At 42.2% G+C, this 24395-nt stretch overlaps 1 protein-coding gene across 1 annotated transcript in view; it reads right to left on the minus strand.

Annotated features, from left to right (window-relative positions):
* Positions 1-23798, minus strand: part of CTNNA3 (catenin alpha 3) — a 1864538-nt gene extending 1840740 nt beyond the window's left edge. The window contains 2 exon segments of the mRNA XM_030204967.1: positions 17247-17353; positions 23735-23798. Of these exon segments, the coding sequence (XP_030060827.1) occupies positions 17247-17348 (102 nt within the window). The 5' untranslated portion in view covers positions 17349-17353; positions 23735-23798.
* Positions 23799-24395: the final 597 nt, after the last annotated feature.

The raw sequence follows: 24395 nt of genomic DNA on the forward strand, positions 1-24395 counted from the left end.
CTCTAAAATGACAAAAATATAAGGAAAAATTGTGGCCTTACTACTTAGTGGCAGCCCTTATATATATAGATCTGGTTTATAACATGACCTGCTACATGTGGAAGCGTTGCCACTTACCTGTGGAAGTTGCACAGTCACTGTTTCCACATGGAAATGCCAGCACTTCCTCATAGATGATGCTAAGTTTGTGCTGCTCATTTTTTCATGTGTATATTTGTAAAATGACTGCTCCCACTGTGTATTTCAGCAAATACATGTACACTCCCAGGCCTATCTTCAAACATTCCTAGTCTCTAGTGGAGTTGGGCAGGAGAGATCCCCAGTCATTTCTGCCCTTGCCATCATCAGGTTCAAAGTGGTGCCAGTAACTCCTCATGGTAGACTTGTGATACTACCACCAGGAGTCAAGTTTCTGAAATGGGCCTTTCAATTCATGGGCAGGAAAGAGTGTAGAGATCTTGCAGTAGAAGAGTCAAAAGAGAATTCCACAGGGCCCTACCAAAAGCAGTATAATTTTGACTTTGCAGTGACATCACTAGTTGCTGGGAAGAAGCATTACACTTTTGACCTTTTCAGCTTCGAACAGATCTAGAAAGTAGGCGTATCCCCTGTGTCCAATATTCTAATCAATGGTGGAGATTAGCATTGGGGGGAACTGCTCAGAAGTATACAACCCTGTGCAGATTTCAAATCTCTTTCTTTGCTTTACCATCCTGTCTCTGACACTACATGTGAAAGGATAAGTCTATACAGTCTTAGTGGTAGACACATCTTCTTGCCCTAATCAGGAGTATCTAAATAGAGGTCTAGGAGCAGATACAGTAATCAGAAGCCTTACAGTTCTGCACTGTAATTGGGCCAGTGGGACATAGGGAACCTGCTGCACTCACTTAGGAGCCAATTCTTTTTCCAACCTGACTGATACTAAGAGACAAATTGTTTGAAGGACAGTTGTATAGAGAGTATCCATATATTTTCACAAAAAGGAATAGCTAAGAGGATATAAGAGACTTTGTACAGCTTTTGCCTAATGCTTCTGCCAAAGTGACTTCTGCTACTGTTATCGCATCCCATTTATTTTCCTGACAAAGACTTTAGTAAACAAATTGATTCAGAACACATTTACCATAGTGGTCTGATATATTGATTGAGAGAAGAAAGCAGCATGGCGTAGTAATTGCCTCCAGTCACATGCCAGTCCCGGCCCTGGACCCAAATCAAGCCCCTCCCCCCTGTGCAACTCAAGAAACTCTGTGGTGGTCTAGTGACCTCCCCTTCCCTTCCAGAAAAATCCCTGGTGGTTCAGCGGACCACTCTAGACCCCCCCCCCAAACTTAATCTTCACCTCACCCCTCCAAAAATACCCTTGTGGTCCAGCGGGATTTTATCCCCCCCTCCTACGTTGATGTAGGAGGCAGGAGGATCACCTCCTGCCTCCAGCCCACCCACTTCCATAATGGCAATGCCCAGCCAATCCGGTGCCTCCTTGGATGCACTGGGAGGGGACTAAGCACCATTTAAGGAAAAACAACTTATATGGAGCTTAGGTCCCTCCCAGTGCATCCCAGGATTCACCAGGCAGGGGCTGGGTGGCGCCATTTTAGAAGCAGGAGGGCCCAAGGCAGTCCTCATGCCTTGTACATCAAGGGGTTGGGGGGGATTGGGAGTGGTCCACTGGACCATCAGGGTATTCTTTAGAGGGGGAGGGAGGGGGTCCACCAGACTCCCTAGGAACTTTTCAAGTTGTGGTGGGTCAAGGAGTCCACTGGACCACCAGGGATGTCATTAGTGGTGGTAGGGGGGAGTCAGCAGGTGCAGGGGAGTTGGGAGTCGGGAGGTGGTCCACTGGACCACCAGGGAGGTTTTTTAAGGTCTTGGGGGGGTCAAGTAAGGGGTCTATGAATGGAACAGCTATCTTATGGGGAGCAGTCTGCTGGCACTATACAGTGTCAGCAGATTGCTCCCCATAAGGACAGCTTCAGAGCTGCCATAAAATTTGCATGTTAAAGGAAGGTGCTCCGAGTACGGAAATTTCTGTGCATTACTTGGAATGCTCATTTTAGTACTAATAAGCTCATTGTAATACCTTTGCATAAGGTTGCTGGTAGCTGCTATGGAGAATGGTAAAAGATTGCAGAATCCCTTTGTGCATTAGACACTAAATAACATTTGCTCTAGACAGGCTGCAACCTGTCGAAAGCAAACGTTGCAAGCATGGTAAGCTTTGTGCATCGGGCCCTTATTTCTGCTTCCTGACTACCCTCAATAGTAACTGCTGTCACCAGCCCCTGAGCAACCAATGGAAATATTACAGGTCTGCAATTCATGGATTCTGTTTGCTAGTTTCTGAGTTGCGCATTTGCAGGGTTTCATATTGCTTCACAGTATCTAGCAGTGGATGGATTTTATGTTCCTATTACTGAGGTGGCACCTGAATTTGAATATATATATTTGTTTTGTATGACAAATGAGAAACCTGAGACTGATGTGTTACATACAATTTTTTAATATGGGATTGAATGGTAGACAAATTCACACTAAGGGGGTTGTTTACTAAAGCTTAGCTCGAGTTATCTGCAGCAGGGCCTATAGGAATAAAATGGGCCCTGCTGCAGATAACTCGAGCCAAGCTTTAGTAAACAGGGGGATAAATTATTGCCAACAACGAATTATTTAGGAGACTTTTTTGTTCAGCTGTGAATTTTAGTGTTCAGTGTGTCACTGGCGATTCTGTGGATGGTCCAGTGTAGAGCTGGCACTTAAGTGGTTAAGTACAAACCACAAATAAGACTACATAAAACACAGTCCTATTTTTGTCCAGTTTCACTTAAGCAGTTTGGTGCTGAATATCGCACTTAACTAGATAAGGGACAGTCAGTCAGACAAACCGGAATATTCAACGCCAGTGACTGGACGTGGCCTAGCATTCAATATCTGGGAATAATGCTGCCGCCAGCCAAAAAAGTGCTGACCACCACTGGCTGAGTATTTACCCCAAGTGTAAATAAGCAGAAGCTCTTTTCATAAGTTTATTATTGATTGTATTATCATCTAAAATTACAAGCAGCACTTGGACCGTTAAGAAAGTAGTATAATTAAAATAAAGTATTGCCAGAGCAAACTGGCTTTCTTCCATTTGTTTAGGGATGCATTTCTGTGTTGCTTACACAATGAGTTTAAATCTGTGCAATTACTGCCTCTGTTTAGAAGAATGAACCATTTGTTTTATCTTGAACTGCTAACAGTGACAGGGAATGAAGGTTTCCTCGGTCCTCTTAGACACTATCAGCCATCACTTTAATGCAACGTGGCAGTATTTAATGATGAATCTAAAGTATCCTCCAATAAATAGCTTTTACTAATCTGTTTACTAGCTTTCAAGTTTGCTTACTTCAGAATATGTTATTTAGCTGAAATTGCAACAGTGCTTGGATCTACAGAGAGCCATTCCTTGAAAATGGCTCAAGTTTATTCTACTACATATTAAAAACTGCCATCCAGCCTCCATTTGCTTATACGTTACATAAGTATTGCCATACTGAGACAGAACAAAAGTCCATCAAGCTCATAATCCTGTTTCCAACAGTGGTCCATCCAGGTCACAAGTATCTGGCAAGATCCCAAAACAGTACATTCTATGCTGCTTATCCTAGAAATAAGCAGTGGATATTTCCCAAGTCAATTTAATTATGGAAGCTATCCAAGCCTTTTTTAAACCTGCAAAGCTAACTGCTTTTACTACATTCTCTAGAAAAAAATTCCAGAGTTTAATCACACGTTGAGTGAAGAAATATTTTCTCAGATTCATTTTAAATTTAGTACTTTATAGATTCATTGCATGCCCCCTAGTCCTAATATTTTTGGAAAGAGTAAACAAGCGATTCACGTCTACCCATTTTATTCCACTCATTATTATATAGACCTCTATCATATCTTCCCTCAGCCATCTCTTCTCCAAGCTGAAGAACCCTAGCCACTTTAGCCTTATCTCATAGGGAAGTCATCCCATTCCCTTTATCATTTTCGTCACCCTCCTCTGTACCTTTTCTAATTCCACTATATCTTTTTTGAGATGCTGTGACCAAAATTGCACACAATATTCAAGGTGCAGTCACACCATGGAGTGATACAAAGGCATTTTAACATCCTCATTTTTGTTTTCCATTCCTTTCCTAATAATGCCTAACACTCTATTTGCTTTCTTAGCCACCACCGCACACTGAGCAGAGGGTTTCAGCGCATCATCAACAATGACACCTAGATCCCTTTCCTGGTCAGTGATTACTAATGAGGAAACCATGCATTATGTAGCTATAGTTCACTTTCATCTTTCCCACATGCGTCACTTTGCACTTGCTCACATTAAACATCATCTGCCATTTGGATGCCCAGTCTCCCAGGTTCGTATAATTGTTTTACAAACCTCTTGCAATTTAACAACTTTGAATAACTTTGTGTCATCAGCAAATTTAATTACCTCACTAATCACTCCCATCTTAAGATCATTTATAAATATGTTAAAAAGCAACGGTTCCAGCACAGACCCCTGGGGAACCCCACTATCTACCCTTCTCCATTGAGAATACTGACCATTTAACCCTACTCTCTGTTTTTTATGTTTTAACCAATTTTTAATCCACAATAGTACACTACCTCCTATCCCATGACTCTCCAATTTCCTCTGGAGTTTTTCATGAGGTACTTTGTCAAATGCCTTTTGAAAATCCACATACACAATATCGACCAGCCACCTTTATCCACCCCTTCAAAGAAATGTAATAGATTGGTGATTTCCCTTCACTAAATCTATGCTGGCTTTGTCTCATTAATCCATGCTTTTGAATATGCTCTGTAATTTTGTTCTTTATAATAGTCTCTACCATTTTTCTCTGCACTGACGTTAGGCTCACCGGTCTATAATTTCCCCGGATCTCATCTGGAACCTTTTTTAAAAATCAGTGTTACATTGGTCACCCTCCAATCTTCCAGTACCATGTTTGATTTTAAAGATAAATTACTATTACTATTAAAAATAGTTCTGCAAGTTCATTTTTCAATTCTATCAGTACTCTGGGATGAATACCATCTGGTTCAGGTGATTTGCTACTCTTCAGTTTGTCAAATTGTGCCATTACATCCTCCAGGTTTATAGAGATTTCATTCAGTTTCTCTGACTTGTCAACTTTGAATATCGTTTCTGGCACCAGTATCTCTCCCAAATCTTCCTTGGTGAAGACCAAAGCAAAGAATTCATTTAATATCTCTGCTATGGCTTTGTCTTCCCTGAGTGCCCCTTTTATCCCTCTGTCATCTAGCGGTCCAACCGATTCTTTTGCCAACTTCTTGCTTTTAATATACCTTAAAAAATGTTTACTATGTATTTTTGCCTCCAATGCAATCTTTTTTTCAAAGTCCCTCTTTGCCTTCCTTATCAGCACTTTGCATTTGACTTGCCATTCTTTATGCTGTTTCTTATTATTTTCGGTCAGATCCTTCTTCCATTTTCTGAAGGATTTTCTTTTAGCTCTAATAGCTTCCTTCACCTCATTTTTTAACCATATCAGCTGTCATTTGGTCTTTCTTCCTCCTTTTTTACTACATGGAATATATTTGGCCTGGGCTTCCAGGAAGGTATTTTTGAATAGCATCCATGCCTGATGTAAATTTTTGACCTTCACAGCTGCGACTCTAAGTTTTTTTTTCACCGTTCTTTTCATTTTATCCTAGTCTCCTTTTTGAAAGTTAAATGCTAATTTATTGGATTTCCTGTGTGTATGTACTCCAAAGCCGATATCAACTCTGATCATATTATGATCACTGTTATCAAGTGGCCCCATCACCATTACATCCTGCACCAGATCATGCGCTCCACTAAGGACTAGGTCTAGAATTTTGCCTCCTCTTGTTGGCTCCTGTACCAGCTGTTCCATAAAGCAGTCCTTGATTTTGTCAAGGAATTTTACCTCCCTTACATTCTCTGATGTTACATTTACCCAGTCAATATTGGGGTAATTGAAATCACCCATTATTATTGTGTTCCCTAGTTTGTTAGCCTCCATAATTTCTGATATTTCTACATCCGTCTGTCCATTCTGGCCAGGTGGATGGTAGTACACTCCTATCACTATCCTTTTTCCCTTTACACATGGAATTTCAATCCATAGGGATTCCAAGATGTGTTTGGTTTCCCGCAGAATTTTCAATTTACTTGATTCAAGGCCCTCCTTAACATACAATGCTACCCCTCCACCAATTCGATCCACCCTATCTCTATGATATAATTTGTACCCTGGTATGAAAGTGTCCCACTGATTATTCTCCTTCCACCAGGTCTCAGAGATGCCTATATATGTAACTTTTTCTAATTAGTGAAATATATTCTAACTCTCCTGTCTTATTTCTTAGGCTTCTGGCATTCGCATATAGACATATCAAACTATGTTTGCTGTTCCTATTTACATCTTGCTCAGCAGTTGACAGTTTTAATTTGCAATCATTTGTCTGCTTTTTATTTAAAGACACCTGGAGGGGCATAATCGAAAAGGGTGCACAAGTTTTCCTGAGGACATCCTCGCAGGATGTCCCGGTGAAGGGGTGGGGAAACCTGTATTATCGAAACAAGATGGGTGGCTATCTTTCGTTTTGATAATACGGTCGGGGACGCCCAAATCTTGACATTTAGGTCATCCCTAGAGATGGTCGTACTTAGACTTGGTCGTTTCTGATTTTTGGCAATAATGGAAGCTGAGGACACCCATCTCAGAAGACCAAATCCAAGCCCTTTGGTCGTGGGAAGAGCCAGCATTTGTAGTGCACTGGTCCCCCTGACATGCCAGGACACCAACCGGGCACCCTAGACGGCACTGCAGTGGACTTCAGAAATTGCTCCCAGGTACATACAGTACTAGCTCCCTTACCTTGTGTGCTGAGCCCCCCAAAACCCACTACCCACAACTGTACACCACTACCATAGCCCTTACAGGTGAAGGGGGGGCACCTAGATGTGGGTACAGTGGGTTTGTGGTGGGTTTTGGAGGGCTCACATTTACCACCACAAGTGTAACAGCTAGGGGTGGATGGGCCTGGGTCTGCCTGCCTGAAGTGCACTACACCCACTAAAACTGCTCCAGGGACCTGCATACTGCTGTCATGGAGTTGGGTATGATATTTGAGGCTGGCATAGAGGCTGGAAATAAATATGTTAAACAAAATTTTTTTGAAGGTGGGAGGGGGTTAGTAACCACTGGGGGAGTAAGGGGAGGTCATCCCCGATTCCTTCCAGTGGTTATCTGGTCAGTTCGGGCACCATTTTGTGGCTTGGTCGTAAGAAAAAAAGGACCAAGTAAAGTCGTCCAAGTGCTCGTCAGGGACACCCTTTTTTTTCATTATGGGTTGAGGCCGCCCATGTCTTAGGCACGCCCAAGACCCCCCTTTGCTACACATCCGACACGCCCAAGACCCGCCTTCGCTACGCTTCTGACATGCCCCTGGGAACATTGGACGTCCCCGCGACGGGAAGCAGTTGGGGACGCCCAAACTCGGCTTTCGATTATGCCTGTTTGGGCGACCCTGGAAGAAGGACGCCCATCTCCCGATTTGTGTCAAAAGATGGGCGCCTTCTCTTTCGAAAATAAGCCTACAGGTCTACTATGGTCTCTTTTGCAACCTCGCTATCAGGATACCCTATTTTCCCTGCTTTGGTGATAGCTTTGAAAGATACCTTTTCCGAACCATGCACTTTGAACAACTGTTGGTCTTCCCCAAGGTTCTAGTTTAAAAGCTGATCTATCTCTTTTTTTAAATGATGATGCCAACAGCCTGGTCCCACCCATCATTCCAGAAAAGGCTCCCCCTTCCCCAAAATGTTACCCAGTTCCTTACAAATCTAAAACCCTCCTCCCTGCACCATCGCCTCATCCATGCATTGAGACTCCAGAGGTCTGCCTGTGTCTTGGGTCCTGCGTGTGGAATGGAGAGCACTTCGGAAAATACTGCTCTAGAGGTTCTGGATTTGAGCTTTCTACCTTAGAACCTAAATTTGGCTTCCAGAACCTCTCTCCCACATAAGGACTGACCTAGGCCCTGCTGTTCCTTCTAGAGTCTGTTAATGCTTTGGCACAACATTCAAGTTTTAAAACTATGGGGAAAAGGGTATGAAGGCTAGCTAATAAAGTTTGCTTCTCTTACAGGAGCACGCAGTTGTGGAATGCATTACCTACAGCCCTGAGAACCATTGACGAAATAACTAACTTTCGCAAATCTTTGAAGACACATCTCTTCAATAAGGCCTAAAAAGAGAACCCTTACAAAACTACCTCACCAACCCACCCAGTTATTAAAATCTGCCATCTATACTATCCTGCCCAACACCTTCCTTCTCTCTTCCCTTTCTTAATCCCTGTATATTACTAATTGTATCTGATATTCTGGAATGACTATGTCATAACAAAACTCTGTAAGCCACATTGAGCCTGCAAATAGGTTGGAAAATGTGGGATACAAATGCAATAAATAAATAAATAAATTCTAACTATGTTTATAAATATCCTACAATTCCTCTTTTAAACCCAATCTTTAAGTTACCAAGCACAGAGTAAAATAATGTCACTTACCAGAGAAATGTCCTCTTCTCTCAGAACTTCTCAGAAAGAAAGTGAAGTGGGACCTTTCCTCTCTATATAGTTTGGATTCTTAGAAGACTGCTTCAAACAAACCCTTTGAAGCTAGCCCAGTAATCAGATTACCCTTAGTAACTTTCGCAAATATTCTACTTCCTCACACCTTAATTAACACCTAATTCAGGTCAGTAGCAGTGCTACCTCTCTAGCAGGCAAAGAACAGAAAACAACTTTCTTTTAGGACAGTTTTTGAGCCTTGCTACTATCCTTTCTAATACTCTTGGCTGTTATGTTTCTACCTCAAGAGAAAATTTCAGTTTAAAACTATTGGGAAAAGGGTTGTACATTATGGAAACTAGTTAATAATGTTTGCTTCTCTCTTTTATTTTTATTTTTTTCTAAGACTTATTTTTTTCTAAGGCTAAATCCCAAATGCACTAACTCCATGCTAAAAGCCCTTCTCTTACCGATCCCCGGTTTCTGCTTACCAATTTAGAAAACAACGGGAATGCATGAAGGAAACTGCATGCAAATGAGTTGCTTACTGTTAGCTCATTTGCCTGAGATTCCTTCCAACCAGTCAGTCAGCTGAGCATGCGCAGAGCAGCCAAGTGTTAAGCGTGGCTGCTCTGCACATTCCACAGATGGCTTCATACACGCATTCAAGCTGCATGTATAATAGCCGCCTACAGCCTTTTTTTGGTTACCTTCTTTCCTGCCTGCCAGCCATCACAGCGCATTTAGCTGACACTGGTGTCAGCTAAACGCACTGTGTGGCTGAGAGAGACCAGCTGGAATGGCTGGAACAAAGAGCCCCAGGGTTGGATGGCTCCGAGTTGCAGATCCATTTTCGCTTGTTCTGATGTCAGTTGCTGTTCATCCCCCCCACATCCTTTGCCTAAAAGAAAATTCTGCTCTTTCAAGCTGCCGGCTATCGGGAGGAGTAAAACCCAGAAGATCAGCTTCCTTGCACCAGCAATAGATGGTCTGCAGCTCACAGCAGCCCATTAACAAGAGCTGCAGACCTCCTGTTAGATTTTCCACGGTAAAGGTAGAGACAGCTTTTGTGCATGAGGCCGGAAAACGACTTATTTTCCTAGTTTCCAATTGCTTTATGACAAATAAGCAAACAAGGAACATACTATAGATAGTTGAAATCAAGAGTACTGCACCAATTCTGGTTCAGTATAATTGTGGGGAGTCCTTTTGTTACTATTTATTTATTTATTTGTTTGTTTGTTTGTTTGTTTGTTTGTTTGTTTGTTTGTTTGTTACATTTGTATCCCACATTTTCCCACCTATTTGCAGGTTTGAATATAGATGACAGAAAGAATGGATGACTAAATAATTGGTAAAAAGGTAATGTAGCTTACAGGGGCAGATATCATGGAGGAAAGCAATGAAATGGTTTACTTTCTGTAAAAAAAAAAAAGTCCCTACTTATGGATTTTTATATTTATGATGTACCTCGCAGCAGTCCACAGCACTGTCTTTTTAGAACACTAGGGGGTCCTTTTACTAAGGTGCACAGAAAAATGGCCTGCGCTAGTGAAGGCACGTGTTTTGCATGTGCGCAGATCCATTTTCCAGCATGCCTGAAAAAAAGGCCTTTTGAGAGGGGGGCTGAAAATGGCCGTGCGGCAAAATACAAATTGGTGTGAATCCATTTTGGGCCTGAGACGTTACTGCTACCCACTGACTTAGCGGTAAGATCTCACGCGTTAACCAGGCGTTAATCGTCACAGCGTGCACACTGCCGATTACCGCCCGGTTAGCGCCATGTGGTAGAAAATTTTAAATATTTTCTGACGCGTGTATCGGACGCGTGTAAAAAATGGAATTACTGCCCGGGGCATGCAGTAGCCGAGCGGTAGCTCCAAATTGACCCGCGTTGGACGCGTGTAGGTGACTACGTGCCTTTCACACATTTTTAATAGTGAACTGCACTTTGCAGCAGTCCATGGCACCATCTTCAAAATCCTTTCTCTAGATAATCACCCTCAGTGCCATGGCACAATTATGCAAACATCATATCTAAATAAGAGACGAAGAGCATATTTAAATTAGATGCTGACAAGGTATTGGTTTTGCAACTTAAAGCCAGCAGCACATAGAAACTGACTTTGGTGTCTCTACCCTGCATAGCTGCTTCTAATTGTAAGTAAAAACTGTTCTTGTAAAACTGTTTTCCGCTTGTCAGCAATTTTCCCGCATTTTACTGGTTTTTCCCATTGATTGATGCAGTTGGTTTTAGAACCACCGGTATTTTACATATCAATATAGATAAAGTAAATAGTAGATTTTCAACAGGGGTAAGCCATTTGTAATTTTCAGAATTAATTTAGGTAAGTTACAGCCATACTGGAGAATGGAATGTTATAGTAGGTTAATTTTAATTTTATTTCAACGATATGCATATATCATTTGGCATTATTTGAGTATGGCAGTGCATTACTAGAGTCTTGACATCGGATGTCTTTCCCGCAGCTATATGTCGGGCATTGTATGCCAGCATTTAGATGACAAGCTGCTGCTGTATGAGGTACTGTTAAGTGTATGCCTTTTTCATTCCCTTATCTCCGTGTAATTTTGGCTTCTTCATTTATCTGGGATGGACCATTGACTATGGGGTCCTTTTAATAAGCCGCAGTAAAAAGTGGCCTACAGTAGTGTGAACGTATCTTTTAGGCGCACGCTGGGCCATTTTTTTACCACAGCTGGGAAAAGATGTTTTTTGCAGAATTGCATTTTTATGTAAAAGATAAAATAAGACATTGGATGCAATGTGGGGCAGATTGGATGGACCATTCAGGTCTTTATTTTCCGTCACTTACTATGTTACTGTGTTAATGGGCTGGGAAATGGGTGTGTACTGAAATTAAAAGTAGCACGCGTCTATTTATGGCCTGAGCCCTTACCGTCATTCATTGACTTTGCCTTAAGGGCTCACGTGCTACCCACATGGTAACCATACAGCGCACGCCAAATTGCTGATTACTGCCAGGAACAACTCTGCAGTAGAAAATAGAAAATTATTTTCTACTGTGGGATTCGACATGCACCAAACTCAGAATTACCACCAGGTGCACGCGCTAGCTCGGCAGTAGTACTGATTTGGTGCGCTTCACACACGGTAGCCCTCCTGTGCCTTAGTAAAAGGGCCCCTAAATGCCATAACCCTTTTAGGTTTGTCTTTATTACTTGGGTCTTTATTGATATCTGAGTTTCCTTGCAACTTAAAGCACAGTCTACACTTGCAGGTATTAATCACTCATTGCTGTTCCACTTGACTGTATGCTCTGCATTTACACTATATTCATTTATACTTCATTACTCTCACTTCTAACTTAAAATTATGGCACCATTGAATCCTTATTTCTCAAGTTTAGTTATTAGTGTGATTCACTCCAATTTATGCTATGACACAATTGCATTTCATCTTGTTTTTCAACTGATTTCATGTTTTCACACAAATGCACATCTATTCACATTCACCTCTGAATGTTTTTCAATTATCATTGTTTTATTATTACTGAGATTTTGATTGTATTTTATATTGTATGTTTTTATTTTATCTCGAATTAGCTTTCACACCAGTATGTCATACCATAACCTTCTACTCATAAAATTATCACGGTAAACTGGCACAATAGCAAACACTGAGCACTGCATATTAAAAAAACAAAAAAAGTAAATAATTTTCAATAAATTATTTTTAAGAGTAGAAGGATATGGTATGACATACTGGTGTGAAAGCTAATTTGAAATTTGAACCTTCAAACACCAGATAGCATTCAATAGAACCCTAAGCTGAGTTTTGTTTTTATTTTATGTCAACTCCTAATGAAGGCTGAAAAGCCGAAACACAGTCAGTGTTAAGTGAGTCTGTCTGGGACTGTGTCTTTGTAATTAATTTTGATCATGACAATAAACATCCATCAATAAAGAAATTTTTTTTCACCACTTTAGATCATCTTGGTGCTTTATCACTTCCACTCCTGAGGTTTGCTTGTTCTTTTGTGTGGGCATATTGGTTTTCTCCTCCTTTTTCTTACTTTCTATGTCCAAAATAGAAATCTCTGCCTCAGAGGGAGGGTGATAAATTATCCACAAGTTCTAGAGGTCCCTAAAAATGATTAATAGATTCAAAGGTTACACCTTGAATTGAGGATGGAGATAGGGAGATTTCAATGAGACTGACAGAAATAGGCCACAGGCAGCAACCAAGCCTGTAAGAGTAAAGATCCCATAACCCTTGCAGATAGCACCTTTGCTCTGAACAGCATAGCTCACATCAGCATAATATAAACATGCCAAAACAAACTGTTGGGCAGAACAGTATGTGAGCCAAAATCTCTGCCATTTCAATTAGGGTAAATTAGGATCCCTGCAGAGTGTCTGGGGCTATGCTTGCAATTCAAATAGAACTCCTGGGTTTTCTTTTGTTTAACTTAAGACTACCAGAGTATTGCAGTGCACTGACCTTTGTTTTTCACCATATGGACTGTGCGTTTACATCACTCAGGCCTAAGGGTAGTAAGCACCAGTGAGCTCTAGAGGACTTTTACTTTCATGTATAGAAAAACCTGTGTAAATAGTACCTGACATTCTTACTGTGACCTCTAGTGGTCAGATTATATATTGTTTCTTACCTTTACTTATTGCTGTGACTACTAGTAGACATATAGAATATGTCATCTTGTTTTTATTGCATTGGAGTGAAAGTGTCCCCCTCAAATAGAGCCCTGGTGGCTCAGTGGGCCATGAGTCAATGCCCCCGGCTGGTCGTCCCCCCCCCCCCCCCCCCCCCCCCCCCCCCCCCCCGGTGGTATATCAAAAGCTGATAAACTTGAAACATGAATAATCTAGGTATGGACATTTACATCTGATGTAGAACAGGTGTAACTGCTATAGTGCTACTAGAGTAGGCACAATTTCTGCAACTTACACTAGTATTTTATAAAAACACATAAATGCCTATCCACCTTATAATCGAAAGAGAAAAACGCCTAGATTTCGACCCAAATCGGGAGATAGACATTTATCTCACAAAAACAAATAAATCGGTATAATCGAAAGCCGATTTTGTATGTTTTCAACTGTACTCCGTCGCGGATGCGGACAAAGTTGATGGGGGGTGTGGCGAAGGTGGAACTGGGGCGTGGTTATCGGCCGAGGAGAGATGTACGCGTTAGGGCGATAATCGAAAAAATAAAGGCGTTTTTAGCGAACATTTAGGCCACTTTTGTTGGACCCTTTTTTCACACGAACAGGTCCCAAAAAAGTGCTCTAAATGACCAGATGACCATCAGAGGGAATCGGGGATGACCTCCCCTGACTCCCCCAGTGGTCACTAACCCCCTCCCACCACAAAAAAATGATGTTTCACAACTTGTTATTTTCACCCTCAAATGTCATACCCACCTCCCTGGCAGCAGTATGCAGGTCCCTGAAGCAGTTGTTAGGGGGTGCAGTGGACTTCAGACAGGTGGACCCAGGCCCATCCCCCCCTACCTGTTACAATTGTGCTGCTTAATGCTTATTAGTCGTCCAACCCCCCCCAAACCCACTGTACCCACATGTAGGTGCCCCCCTTCACCCCTTAGGGCTATAATAATGGTGTAGACTTGTGGGCAGTGGGTTTTGAGGGGGATTTGGGGGGCTCAACACACAAGGGAAGGGTGCTATGCACCTGGGAGCTCTTTTACCTTTTTTTTGTTATTGTAAAAGTGCCCCCTAGGGTGCCCGGTTGGTGTCCTGGCATGTGAGGGGGACCAGTGCACTATGAATCCTGGCCCCTCCCACGAACAAATGCCTTGGATTTATTCGTTTTTGAGCTGGGCGCTTTCATTTTCTATTATCGCTGAAAAACAAAAACGCCCAGCTCACAAATTGTCGAATAAAACATGGACGTCTATTTTTTGCGAAAATACAGTTCGGTCCGCCCCTTCACGGACCCGTTCTCGGAGATAAACGCCCATGGAGATAGACGTTTTCGTTCAATTATGCCCCTCCATGTGTCTACATAAATTAGTGCCTACATTGGTTTCTATTGCCCTCTTAAACCAGGCATCCTTTTGTAAAATTACATATACAATCCTAAAGGTATAAAGTAAGTATAAGGGAAATAACACAAATAAAATAAGTGAAAAAGATACACTCAGGATGTAAGCTCCTATGGAGTGGCTGCAGAAGAAATTGTAATAAGTTGCTATATGATATAGTACGAGACACACACAAAAGGGAGAAAAGTTCCCCTATGGATCAAGTAATACCAGCACAAAACGTAGGGGGTGAACCAATGGGCAAAAAATGATGAAAAGCAACCCAAAAGTGTATATCACAGCCAAAATGTATTATCACAAAAGATGAAACCTACAACGGCCAATAAAAGGTACCAAATAGGGAGTCATTCAACAAGGGAACTCAAAAGAAATATTTAGAAGATGGACTTGACACGATGCTAGAAGGGTTGAAAAGAATAATAGGCATTATGAAATGCCAAGCACTCTACAGATGTTTGTGACTCCTGATTAGAGACCTGCAATGGGCACGGGGTACACGGGAATTCCACGGAATCCACGGGGTTCCCACGGGGAGTTCTGTGGGGTTCCTATGGGGACAAAAGCAATTCTTGCAGGCTTCCAGTGGAAGTGTAAGCTGCACTTGTGCCAGCCTCTCACCTACTGAGTACAGACACAAATGTTGATGGAATTCAAAAAGGCATGAGATGAACACAGAGGGTCTCCAACAAGAAAATGGAAGCTATAAAAATCATGGCTGCATGTGTGTGGACTTTTAGATGGCAACTCCGACTGTGAAGACCTAGGGCCCATACTGGGCAGACTTGTATGGTCTGTGTCTCATATCCGACAATCTGGTTTAGGATGGACTGGAAAGGGCTTAGACCAGGGGCGTATCTGAAATTCGGCGGTAGGGGGGCAGGGGCTAGAGTGAGGGGGCACATTATAAACCCCCCCCTACCGCCGCCGCCCCCCCCCACCGCCGTCGTCGTCGTCAACCCTCCCCCCTACCGCCGTTAACCCTCCCCCGCCTACCGCCAACCCTTTCCCTGCCTACCTACTACTACTACTACTACTACTATTTAGCATTTCTATAGCGCTACAAGGCGTACGCAGCACTGCACAAACATAGAAGAAAGACAGTCCCTTCCGTCCAACTGGAAGGATGCATCATGCAGCTTTAACAGCACGAGGATGAAGATGAAGTTAAAGAAGACCTCGGCTGGGCTGGCGGGGGTTGGGGTCCCCCGCCAGCTGAAGTAACAGTTTAAAAAAACGGCAGGAACAGACCTCGGGGTAGGTGACGGCGGTAGGCGGGGGAGGGTTAACGGCGGTAGGGAGGTCCAGGGCGAAATCTGCGGGGGCCCAGGCCCCTGTGGCCCCACGCAGATACGCCCCTGGCTTAGACAGCAACTTCAGTGGCTGGAACATGAGGACACTGTTGGACAGACTTTTACAGTCTGTGTCCCGCAAATGAGAAGACAAATAGGCTGGAGTGGGCTTCGACAGCAACTCCAGCAGTTGGAACATAAGGATAGGGCCAGGTGGACTTCTATGCTCTATGTCCCAGAAATGCCAAAGAAAGACTATAATCAAATATATAATATTACATTCATTGTTGATTTAATCATGAATTGATAATGAGTGTGACTATTGGGCAGACTGGATGGACTGTTTAGGTCTTTATCTGCCGTCACTTATTATGTTACTATTAATCCTCTCTGCTCCCAGGCTGAGGCACAGACCTCAGCTCTGATACAAGCATGAGAATCAGATGTTCACCTGACCTACTGGCACATGTATGTGTCGACCTCTCAGTACACAGTGCCAGTGAATCAAAGACAAGTCTTACATGTGCACACCAGAGTTTTTCAAGTTCCAACTTCTGTTCCTTCCTTGCCTGCAGCGCTGCAGTTTGAACCCAGAGAGAGGCCGAGAGAGCCGACTGGAATTTTTTTAATGTACCATTAAATTCTTGCGGGACTGGGTGGATACGGGTTAAATTTTGCGGGGACGGGTGTGAACAGGTTAAATTCTTGTGGGGATGGGTAAGATTCCAGTCCTCATGCAACTCTCTACTCCTGATGCAAGTTCGTCTTCTAAATATTTCCTTTGAGTTCCCTAATTGAATGACTGCCTATTTGGGACTTTTTATTTATTTATTTTTTTGTTGTTGCATTTGTACCCCACGCTTTCCCACTCATGGCAGGCTCAACGCGGCTTACATGGGGCAATAGAGGGTTATATGACTTGCCCAGAGTCACAAGGAGCTGCCTATGCCGGGAATCGAACTCAGTTCCTCAGGACCAAAGTCCACCACCCTAACCACTAGGCCACTCCTTATTGGTCCTTGTAGGCCTCTTCTTCTTTTTTGATAATAAATTGTGGCTGTGATATACACCTTTGGGACGCTATTCATTGTTTGGGGGGGGGGTTGCCTATTGGTCCACCCCTACTTTATATGTTAGAACAGAAGAGTAAGTGAATACAAAGGTGATATTTATAGAATATTGAAAATTTCAGGGTTATGCACCCCATTTCATGCCACTTCTGTGTGTTCTAGTTCTTTAGGAAAAAAAACATATACAGTTTAAAATTAATTTACCTGAATAATGAGTGGTTCCAGAAGTTTCTCTACAGTAAATGTCCGAACCTGAAGATCCTTGGGATCAAGTCTCAGATTAGGGTGTAGTAGTATTGTTGACATTTTACCTGTATATATCAACAAAATAAAAGTGTTTTATGTGCACATTGATTTTTCACTTTGATACATACACAATGAAGCCTGTCAAAGTGCAGGCAATGCAAAATATCAGAGCCTTTGAATATCACTGGAGTTGACTATGATTGCTTCAAAATGTGGACGTAACTATGGGTGGGCCTGGGTGGGCCCAGACCCACCCAATCTCAGCTCAGGCCTACCCAGTTTGCCGGGTCCTCCCATCTGTGTGCCAGTCTTCTGGGCACCGGTTAGGCTGCACACAGCCTTTCTGTTACTTTTGTCATGGCATAGCCATGTGCTTATAATCTTCCATCAGCAGCATGTTTGCAGCTCTCCAAAGGCCTACCAGCCTAATTTTTGTTGCTTGCTGTAGTGCTTGTGTCCAGGAATGGGAAGTCAACTCGGGCGTAGAGTATTCAAGGCTCGTCGTCACATTGCAATTCATTTGCAGCTGCTCTAATGCTGCTGCTGCTGCGTATCGCATGTAATAAAAGGGCCCCTAAGTGCCTCCTAGTCCTAGTATTTCTGGATAGATTAAACAAGTGATTCACATCTGCCCATTCCATTCCACTCATTTTACTACTACTACTACTACTACTATTTAGCATTTCTATAGCGCTACAAGGCGTACGCAGCGCTGCACAAACATAGAAGAAAGACAGTCCCTGCTCAAACAGCTTACAATCTAATAGACAAAAAATAAATAAAGTAAGCAAATCAAATCAATTAATGTGAACGGTAAGGAAGACAGGAGGGTAGGTGGAGGCGAGTGGTTACAAGTGGTTACAAGTCAAAAGCAATGTTAAAGAGGTGGGCTTTCAGTCTAGATTTAAAGGTGGCCAAGGATGGGGCAAGACGTAGGGGCTCAGGAAGTTTATTCCAGGCGTAGGGTGCAGCGAGACAGAAGGCGCGAAGTCTGGAGTTGGCAGTAGTGGAGAAGGGAACAGATAAGAAGGATTTATCCATGGAGTGGAGTGCACGGGAAGGGGTGTAGGGAAGGACGAGTGTGGAGAGATACTGGGGAGCAGCAGAGTGAGTACATTTATAGGTTAGTAGAAGAAGTTTGAACAGGATGCGAAAATGGATAGGGAGCCAGTGAAGGGTCTTGAGGAGAGGGGTAGTATGAGTAAAGTGACCCTGGCGGAAGATGAGACGGGCAGCAGAGTTTTGAACCGACTGGAGAGGGGAGAGGTGACTAAGTGGGAGGCCAGCAAGAAGTAGATTGCAGTAGTCTAAACGAGAGGTGACAAGGGTGTGGATGAGGGTTTTGGTAGAGTGCTCGGAAAGAAAGGGGCGGATTTTAAGGATGTTGTAAAGAAAGAAACGACAGGTCTTGGCAATCTGCTGGATATGAGCAGAGAAGGAGAGAGAAGAGTCAAAGATGACCCCAAGGTTTCGAGCTGAGGAGACAGGGAGAATGAGAGAGCCATCAACAGAAATAGATATGATAGACCTCTATCATATCTCCGCTCAGCCGTTTCTTCTCCAAGCTGAAGAGCTCTAGCCGCTTTCACCTTTCCTCATAGAGAAATTGTCCCATCCCCTTTATTGTTTTCGTTGCTCTTCTCGGTACTTTTTCTAATTCCGCTATTTCTTTTTTGGCATGCAGTGACCAAAATTGCATACAGTATTCAAGATGTGGTCGCACCATGGAGCAATACAAAGGCATTATAACATTCTCATTTTTGTTTTTCACTCCTTTTCTAATATTACCTAACATTCTATCTGTTTTCTTAGCGCCACTACACACTGAACAGAGGGTTTCAACATATCGTCAACAATAACACCTAGATCCTTTTCCCAGGCAGTGACTCCTAATGTGGAACCTTGCACCACGTAGCTATGTTTTGGGTTCCTCTTTCCCATAAGCATCACTTTGCACTTGCTCACAATAAGCATCATCTGTCATTTGGATGCCCAGTCTCCCAGTCTCACAATGTCATCTTGCAATTTTTCACAATGCTTTTGCAATTTGACAACTTTGAATAACTTTGTGTCACCAGCAAATTTAATTACCTCACTAGTTATTCCCATCTCTAGATCATTTATAAATTTATTAAAAAGATTGTTCATTTTGAAGATGTTAATCAACCTTTAGTTTCAGGAAAGTATGATGTTTCACCAATGTGGATCTTTATGAGAATAATTTTCACTATAATAATTTATGGTTTATTAAGTTTCCTTTTAATATGTTGATTTCAGCTACTGAAATGCTTAAAAGTATATCTTACTACTGTTCTATATTTGAGAGATGTGGATTTACCTGATTCACCTGTCAAGAGAGTGAAGGGAAAAGATTAAGACTTTGATGTTCTGAGTCCCTCTAGAAATCTTAATTCAACTGGCTTATCTGCAGAGGAAACTCATAATGGAGCCACATTGAAAGGGATAAGATTTTTTCATTTATATTTTAAATTTCAACATTCTTTATTTCATTGCCATAAGGTTAACACTTTTCATGATTTATCTCCTGCCATATTACAAATTAGGAAAGAGCTTTTATCTATGAGGCCTAGGGTGTAGTCCTTAAATTAGATTTTTTTTTAGTTTCCTAGGAAATGATAATTAAAGAATAGTTGAGATCGTATGTTTTACTCCTGCCATCTCAACTGAAAGACTATTTGGATGCTAAAGAGAAGAATATTCACTTATTAGAAATAGGTTAGATTCTCCACTCTATTAAGGGAAATTAGATGTAATTAATGTATTTTATTGCATCTTTGATGTTTTCTTTCTTCCATTTATCTTTTTCTTTGACTTACTGATCTTCCTCCCAGTGGTGGACTTTGGGGATTCTTTTCCTTCTTGTATTTGTTTCCTCATATGATTTGATCAGTGTCCCTTGGTTTTAAATCTTTGGATTGTATTTTCTGAAAATTGTATAAGAAAAAAGAAAGACTTCCTGAAAATTGCCTTCCCTCCAATGAGGTAGAAGTAATACATTGGTCACAATATAGATACATGGGCATCTGTTGCAGAAAAGGGCTGGGGTAAGAGCATAGCAAGTCAATGAGAGAGTGTGCATACACCTCTGATGAGTATATTATTACCAGCATCAAACATGTGATGTTCCCACTCCTGGCGCATTTTCAAAGTCCCACACAGGGGGCAATATTCAATGTGATTTAACCAGTCAGAAATTACTCCTGGCCAGTTAAATCACCTGTTCAGGGCTAATTGGTCATTTTTAGAGCCACTGAAAATAACCGGTTAGTGATGAACTGCAAACAGGCTTTTTGGGGGGCGTTTTGAGGGTGGAGTCAGCACTTGGCTGTTTAAGTGCTGATATTCAGCTTTTAATTGGCCAGGTGAACCGCACAAATGGGACTGCATAAAAGTCAGTCCTATCTTTATATGGTAACCCATAGGCAGTTCAGGGGTCCTGTTATTAAAGCTGCGGTAAGCACTGTCATGTGCTTACCACAGCAAAAAAGGGATCACCACAGGGAGTACGCAGGCATCCCACACTAATTTTTGCATGTACGCATGCTACCCATGCACTAAAAGTAACATTTATTTTTTTAGTGCTGGGGCATATCTGGGAAGCGTAGCTGCATTGTCACATGCTAACTAATTTGTGCGTGGTTAGCATATGAGCTCCTACCACCTACATGAAGGGGGCTAGAAGGGGCTCAGGCACTAATGGCCATGCACTAATGAGGAAATTAGCACATGGCTATTAATTTAAAAACTAGAAACACTGGCCATTTTACACCAGCGGTAAAAAAAGTGAAGGTACTTACCTGTAGCAGGTATTCTCCGAATATAAGGTTTTAAAAACAGGCCTTATATTCACACAGATGGGTAACACGGGTCCACATTGACAGTCCAGAGATTGTAACGAGCTTAAAAAAATAGGTCTTTGAGTGCGAGATGTTGAATCAGCAGGGTCAAAGCAGGTGTCTGGTCCTGGCTGTGTGGAGACCCACACATCAGCACGTCCTATATGGAGGGGGAACTTCTTGGGGGACTGGTGAAATCCTTGGTGCCCCAGAGCTCCCAGCACCATGCATCCAGGGGGATCAATACCGATGCTTCTTTTGATGCCTGGCATCGATGCTCCCTGGTGCTAAAAGGAATACATTGAGTTCTCTCATCTCCGCGGGGTCAGGTCTGATGCCAATCGGTTCCAGGGGGCCTGCATAGCGGCTGGTATTGAGGGAGGTAGAAACTCACTTGATGCACAGTCACTCCCAGTATGCAAGGTTCTAGCAGCTATATGGACCAACACTACCGATGCAACAGCTGATGCCAATGTCGATGACGAAGACACCAATGCCAACACCGACATCGAGGCTTTGGACCTGGCTCCACAAATCTTTTCTCCCTGAGCCTCTCTGGCCAACTGTGTTCTCTTCTTCATATGAAGACAAAGAATACAGGTTGCAGAGGAATGATCAGGCCTCAAATACTGCAGACACCAAGAATGGGTGTCCTTGCCAGAGATGGCCCCATTGCACCAAGATCACAATGAAAATCAACCGTGGCCAAATCAAATGACTCAATAGTGCTAATCAAAGGGAAGAGCACCAAAAAAGAGAAAAGGGAAATACCCAACCGGAGCTTGGGCCTAAATGCAACCTAGCGAGCGCAGTAAAAACAAAGAAAACATATAAAAAAGGCAAAAATAATCTAAAATAATATATGAGGAAAGATAAAATAAGGTAAACCCCAAAAAGGTATTAAGAAAAAGGACACAAAAGGAAGGCACAAAAAGACCAACCGAACCAACTGTGAGGAGTGGATAACGACACATCCTCTCCTCACCGTGGAAAAAAGAGAACTGCTGGTCCTGCGCTCTCATGGTGGGCGGGAAGGCATTCGCACATGCACAATGGACTGCGTGTCTCACTCAAAGACCTATGTTTTAAGCTCATTACAAGCTCCAGACCAGCAATGCAGATGCCAGTTACTCATCTGTGAGAATTATTGGCCTGCTTATCCTCAGAGAATGGCATTAGCACATGGGAATATTCCACAAAAGACCATTTTTTTTGCACCTTGGTAAAAGGGCCCCAAAGTGCTGAATATAGGACTATGAATTAGCCAGCTCTGCAAAACTGGATATTCAATGCCGAAGCCCAGACATGGCCTGGCATTGAATATCTGGAAATAATATTAGCCCTCTCCTCAAGTCACTTCACTGGCTTCCTATCCATTTCTGCATACAGTTCAAACTCCTCTTATTGACCTATAAGTGCATTCACTCTGCATCTCCTCAGTACTTCTCCACTCTCATCTCTCCCTACATTCCTCCCCGGGAACTCCATTCACTGGGTAAATCTCTCTTATCTGCACCCTTCTCCCCCACCGCTAACTCCAGACTCCGTTCCTTTTATCTTGCTGCACCATATGCCTGGAATAGACTTCCTGAGCTGGTACGTCAAGCTCCATCTCTGGCCGTCTTCAAATCTAAGCTAAAAGCCCACCTTTTTGATGCTGCTTTTAACTCCTAACCCTTATTCACTTGTTCAGAACCCTTATTTTATCATCCTCACTTTAATATTCCCTTATCTCTTGTTTGTCCTGTTTGTCTGTCCTAATTAAATTGTAAGCTCTGTCGAGCAGGGACTGTCTCTTCATGTTCAAGTGTACAGCGCTGCGTACATCTAGTAGTGCTATAGAAATGATAAGTAGTAGTAGTAGTAGTAAATAATGCCAGCCATGGTCAGTAAAACGCTGAATATCAATCCCACAGTGTTTTAGAATCCTCCCTTTTTTTTTCTTTTGTCCAACTTTTTAACACCCTCATTCTAAGGTCTCTCTTTCAATTTTTATAAAGCACTATAATTCAGTTTGTACAAACCTAATATGCATTGTATTCCAAGAAAGGGATCACAGAATTGTTACTACATGTTTTATTGTGTATGCATTCAGTAAAGATTAGAATATAAGACCCAAAGATAGAACATGTAGACCCATTCAATATGTTGTTCATATACAGTACAGTAGGCCTGTTTCTATTGGTAGGAAAACCAAGTGATAAACACACCCTTGTAAAAGAATGACATTCTTGTAATATCTTATCTCTTCTAAAACAATATTTTGGCATTGGAGGCACAGCCCATGGTATCTCTGCACTTCATGACCTTGGATACTTCAGCTTCCACTGACAAAAACAATATGCAAATACTTTAAGTCTAAGGAACTAAAGTCAAAACTTAATATACAGGAGCAAAACAAGTTCATGGTTTCCAAAGTTACTTATCAGTTTAAGAAATGTTTGAGAAAATGGCAAATCCCTTGAAGTCTGTAAAAATCTTTGCTCAGAAATCAGATTTGTTTGATAAGCAATCAGTGTGCAGTCTGAAGAGAGCAGTCATTTTCCATCCCCCCACCTGCACCAGAATTAATTATCAATGCAGCCTTACCTCCTGTTTGAGTAGAATAAAACAATGCCAGCTTTAGCTATGGACGTCTTTAGGAAGAGCTCTGATTCCTGCAGCTTAGCAGCTCTCTGACTCCAGAAGCTCGGAAAACTGGAGGTTGCTCCTTCAGCTATTCGTCACTCACCCAGGGTAAGAAGTGAAGGCGAGAAGTGGAGGTGACAGGAGATGGAAGCCTCGGATTCTGAACAGCTCTAGCAACAGTAAGAACACGTGATTTCACTGCCAACTTGTTACTGAAAATATCTCTTTGAAAAAGCCCAGCCACATTACACTGAAGCCTGCAAACTTAGCTGTCCCTAAGCTCTGAAGACAAGCTCAACGTTTGATGCATCTAGAATCAGGGTTTCCTTTTCACTTTCTGAATCATGGTTTTCCATTCATATCTGTACTCTTCCCAGAGAAGAACTGCACAACTTGAAAGGAAGTAAATAAGGAAAATAACATGATAAATATTAAGAGGTACATGAAATTTTGTATATCAACAAATTAATCTTTTTTGTAGGTCTCTATCTTGGTGCTTGTGTCAGCATGTAAAATGTATCTTTATTCATGACCATTTTCCCATTAAACTTATCTCCACCTGTTTCTAACTATGTAGCTTGTCTTTAAAAATTTGCTTAATATTTTGCATCTGCTATTTGCT

This window comes from Microcaecilia unicolor, chromosome 5 (assembly GCF_901765095.1).
Source record: "Microcaecilia unicolor chromosome 5, aMicUni1.1, whole genome shotgun sequence".
In the NCBI taxonomy this organism is placed as follows: domain Eukaryota; kingdom Metazoa; phylum Chordata; class Amphibia; order Gymnophiona; family Siphonopidae; genus Microcaecilia; species Microcaecilia unicolor.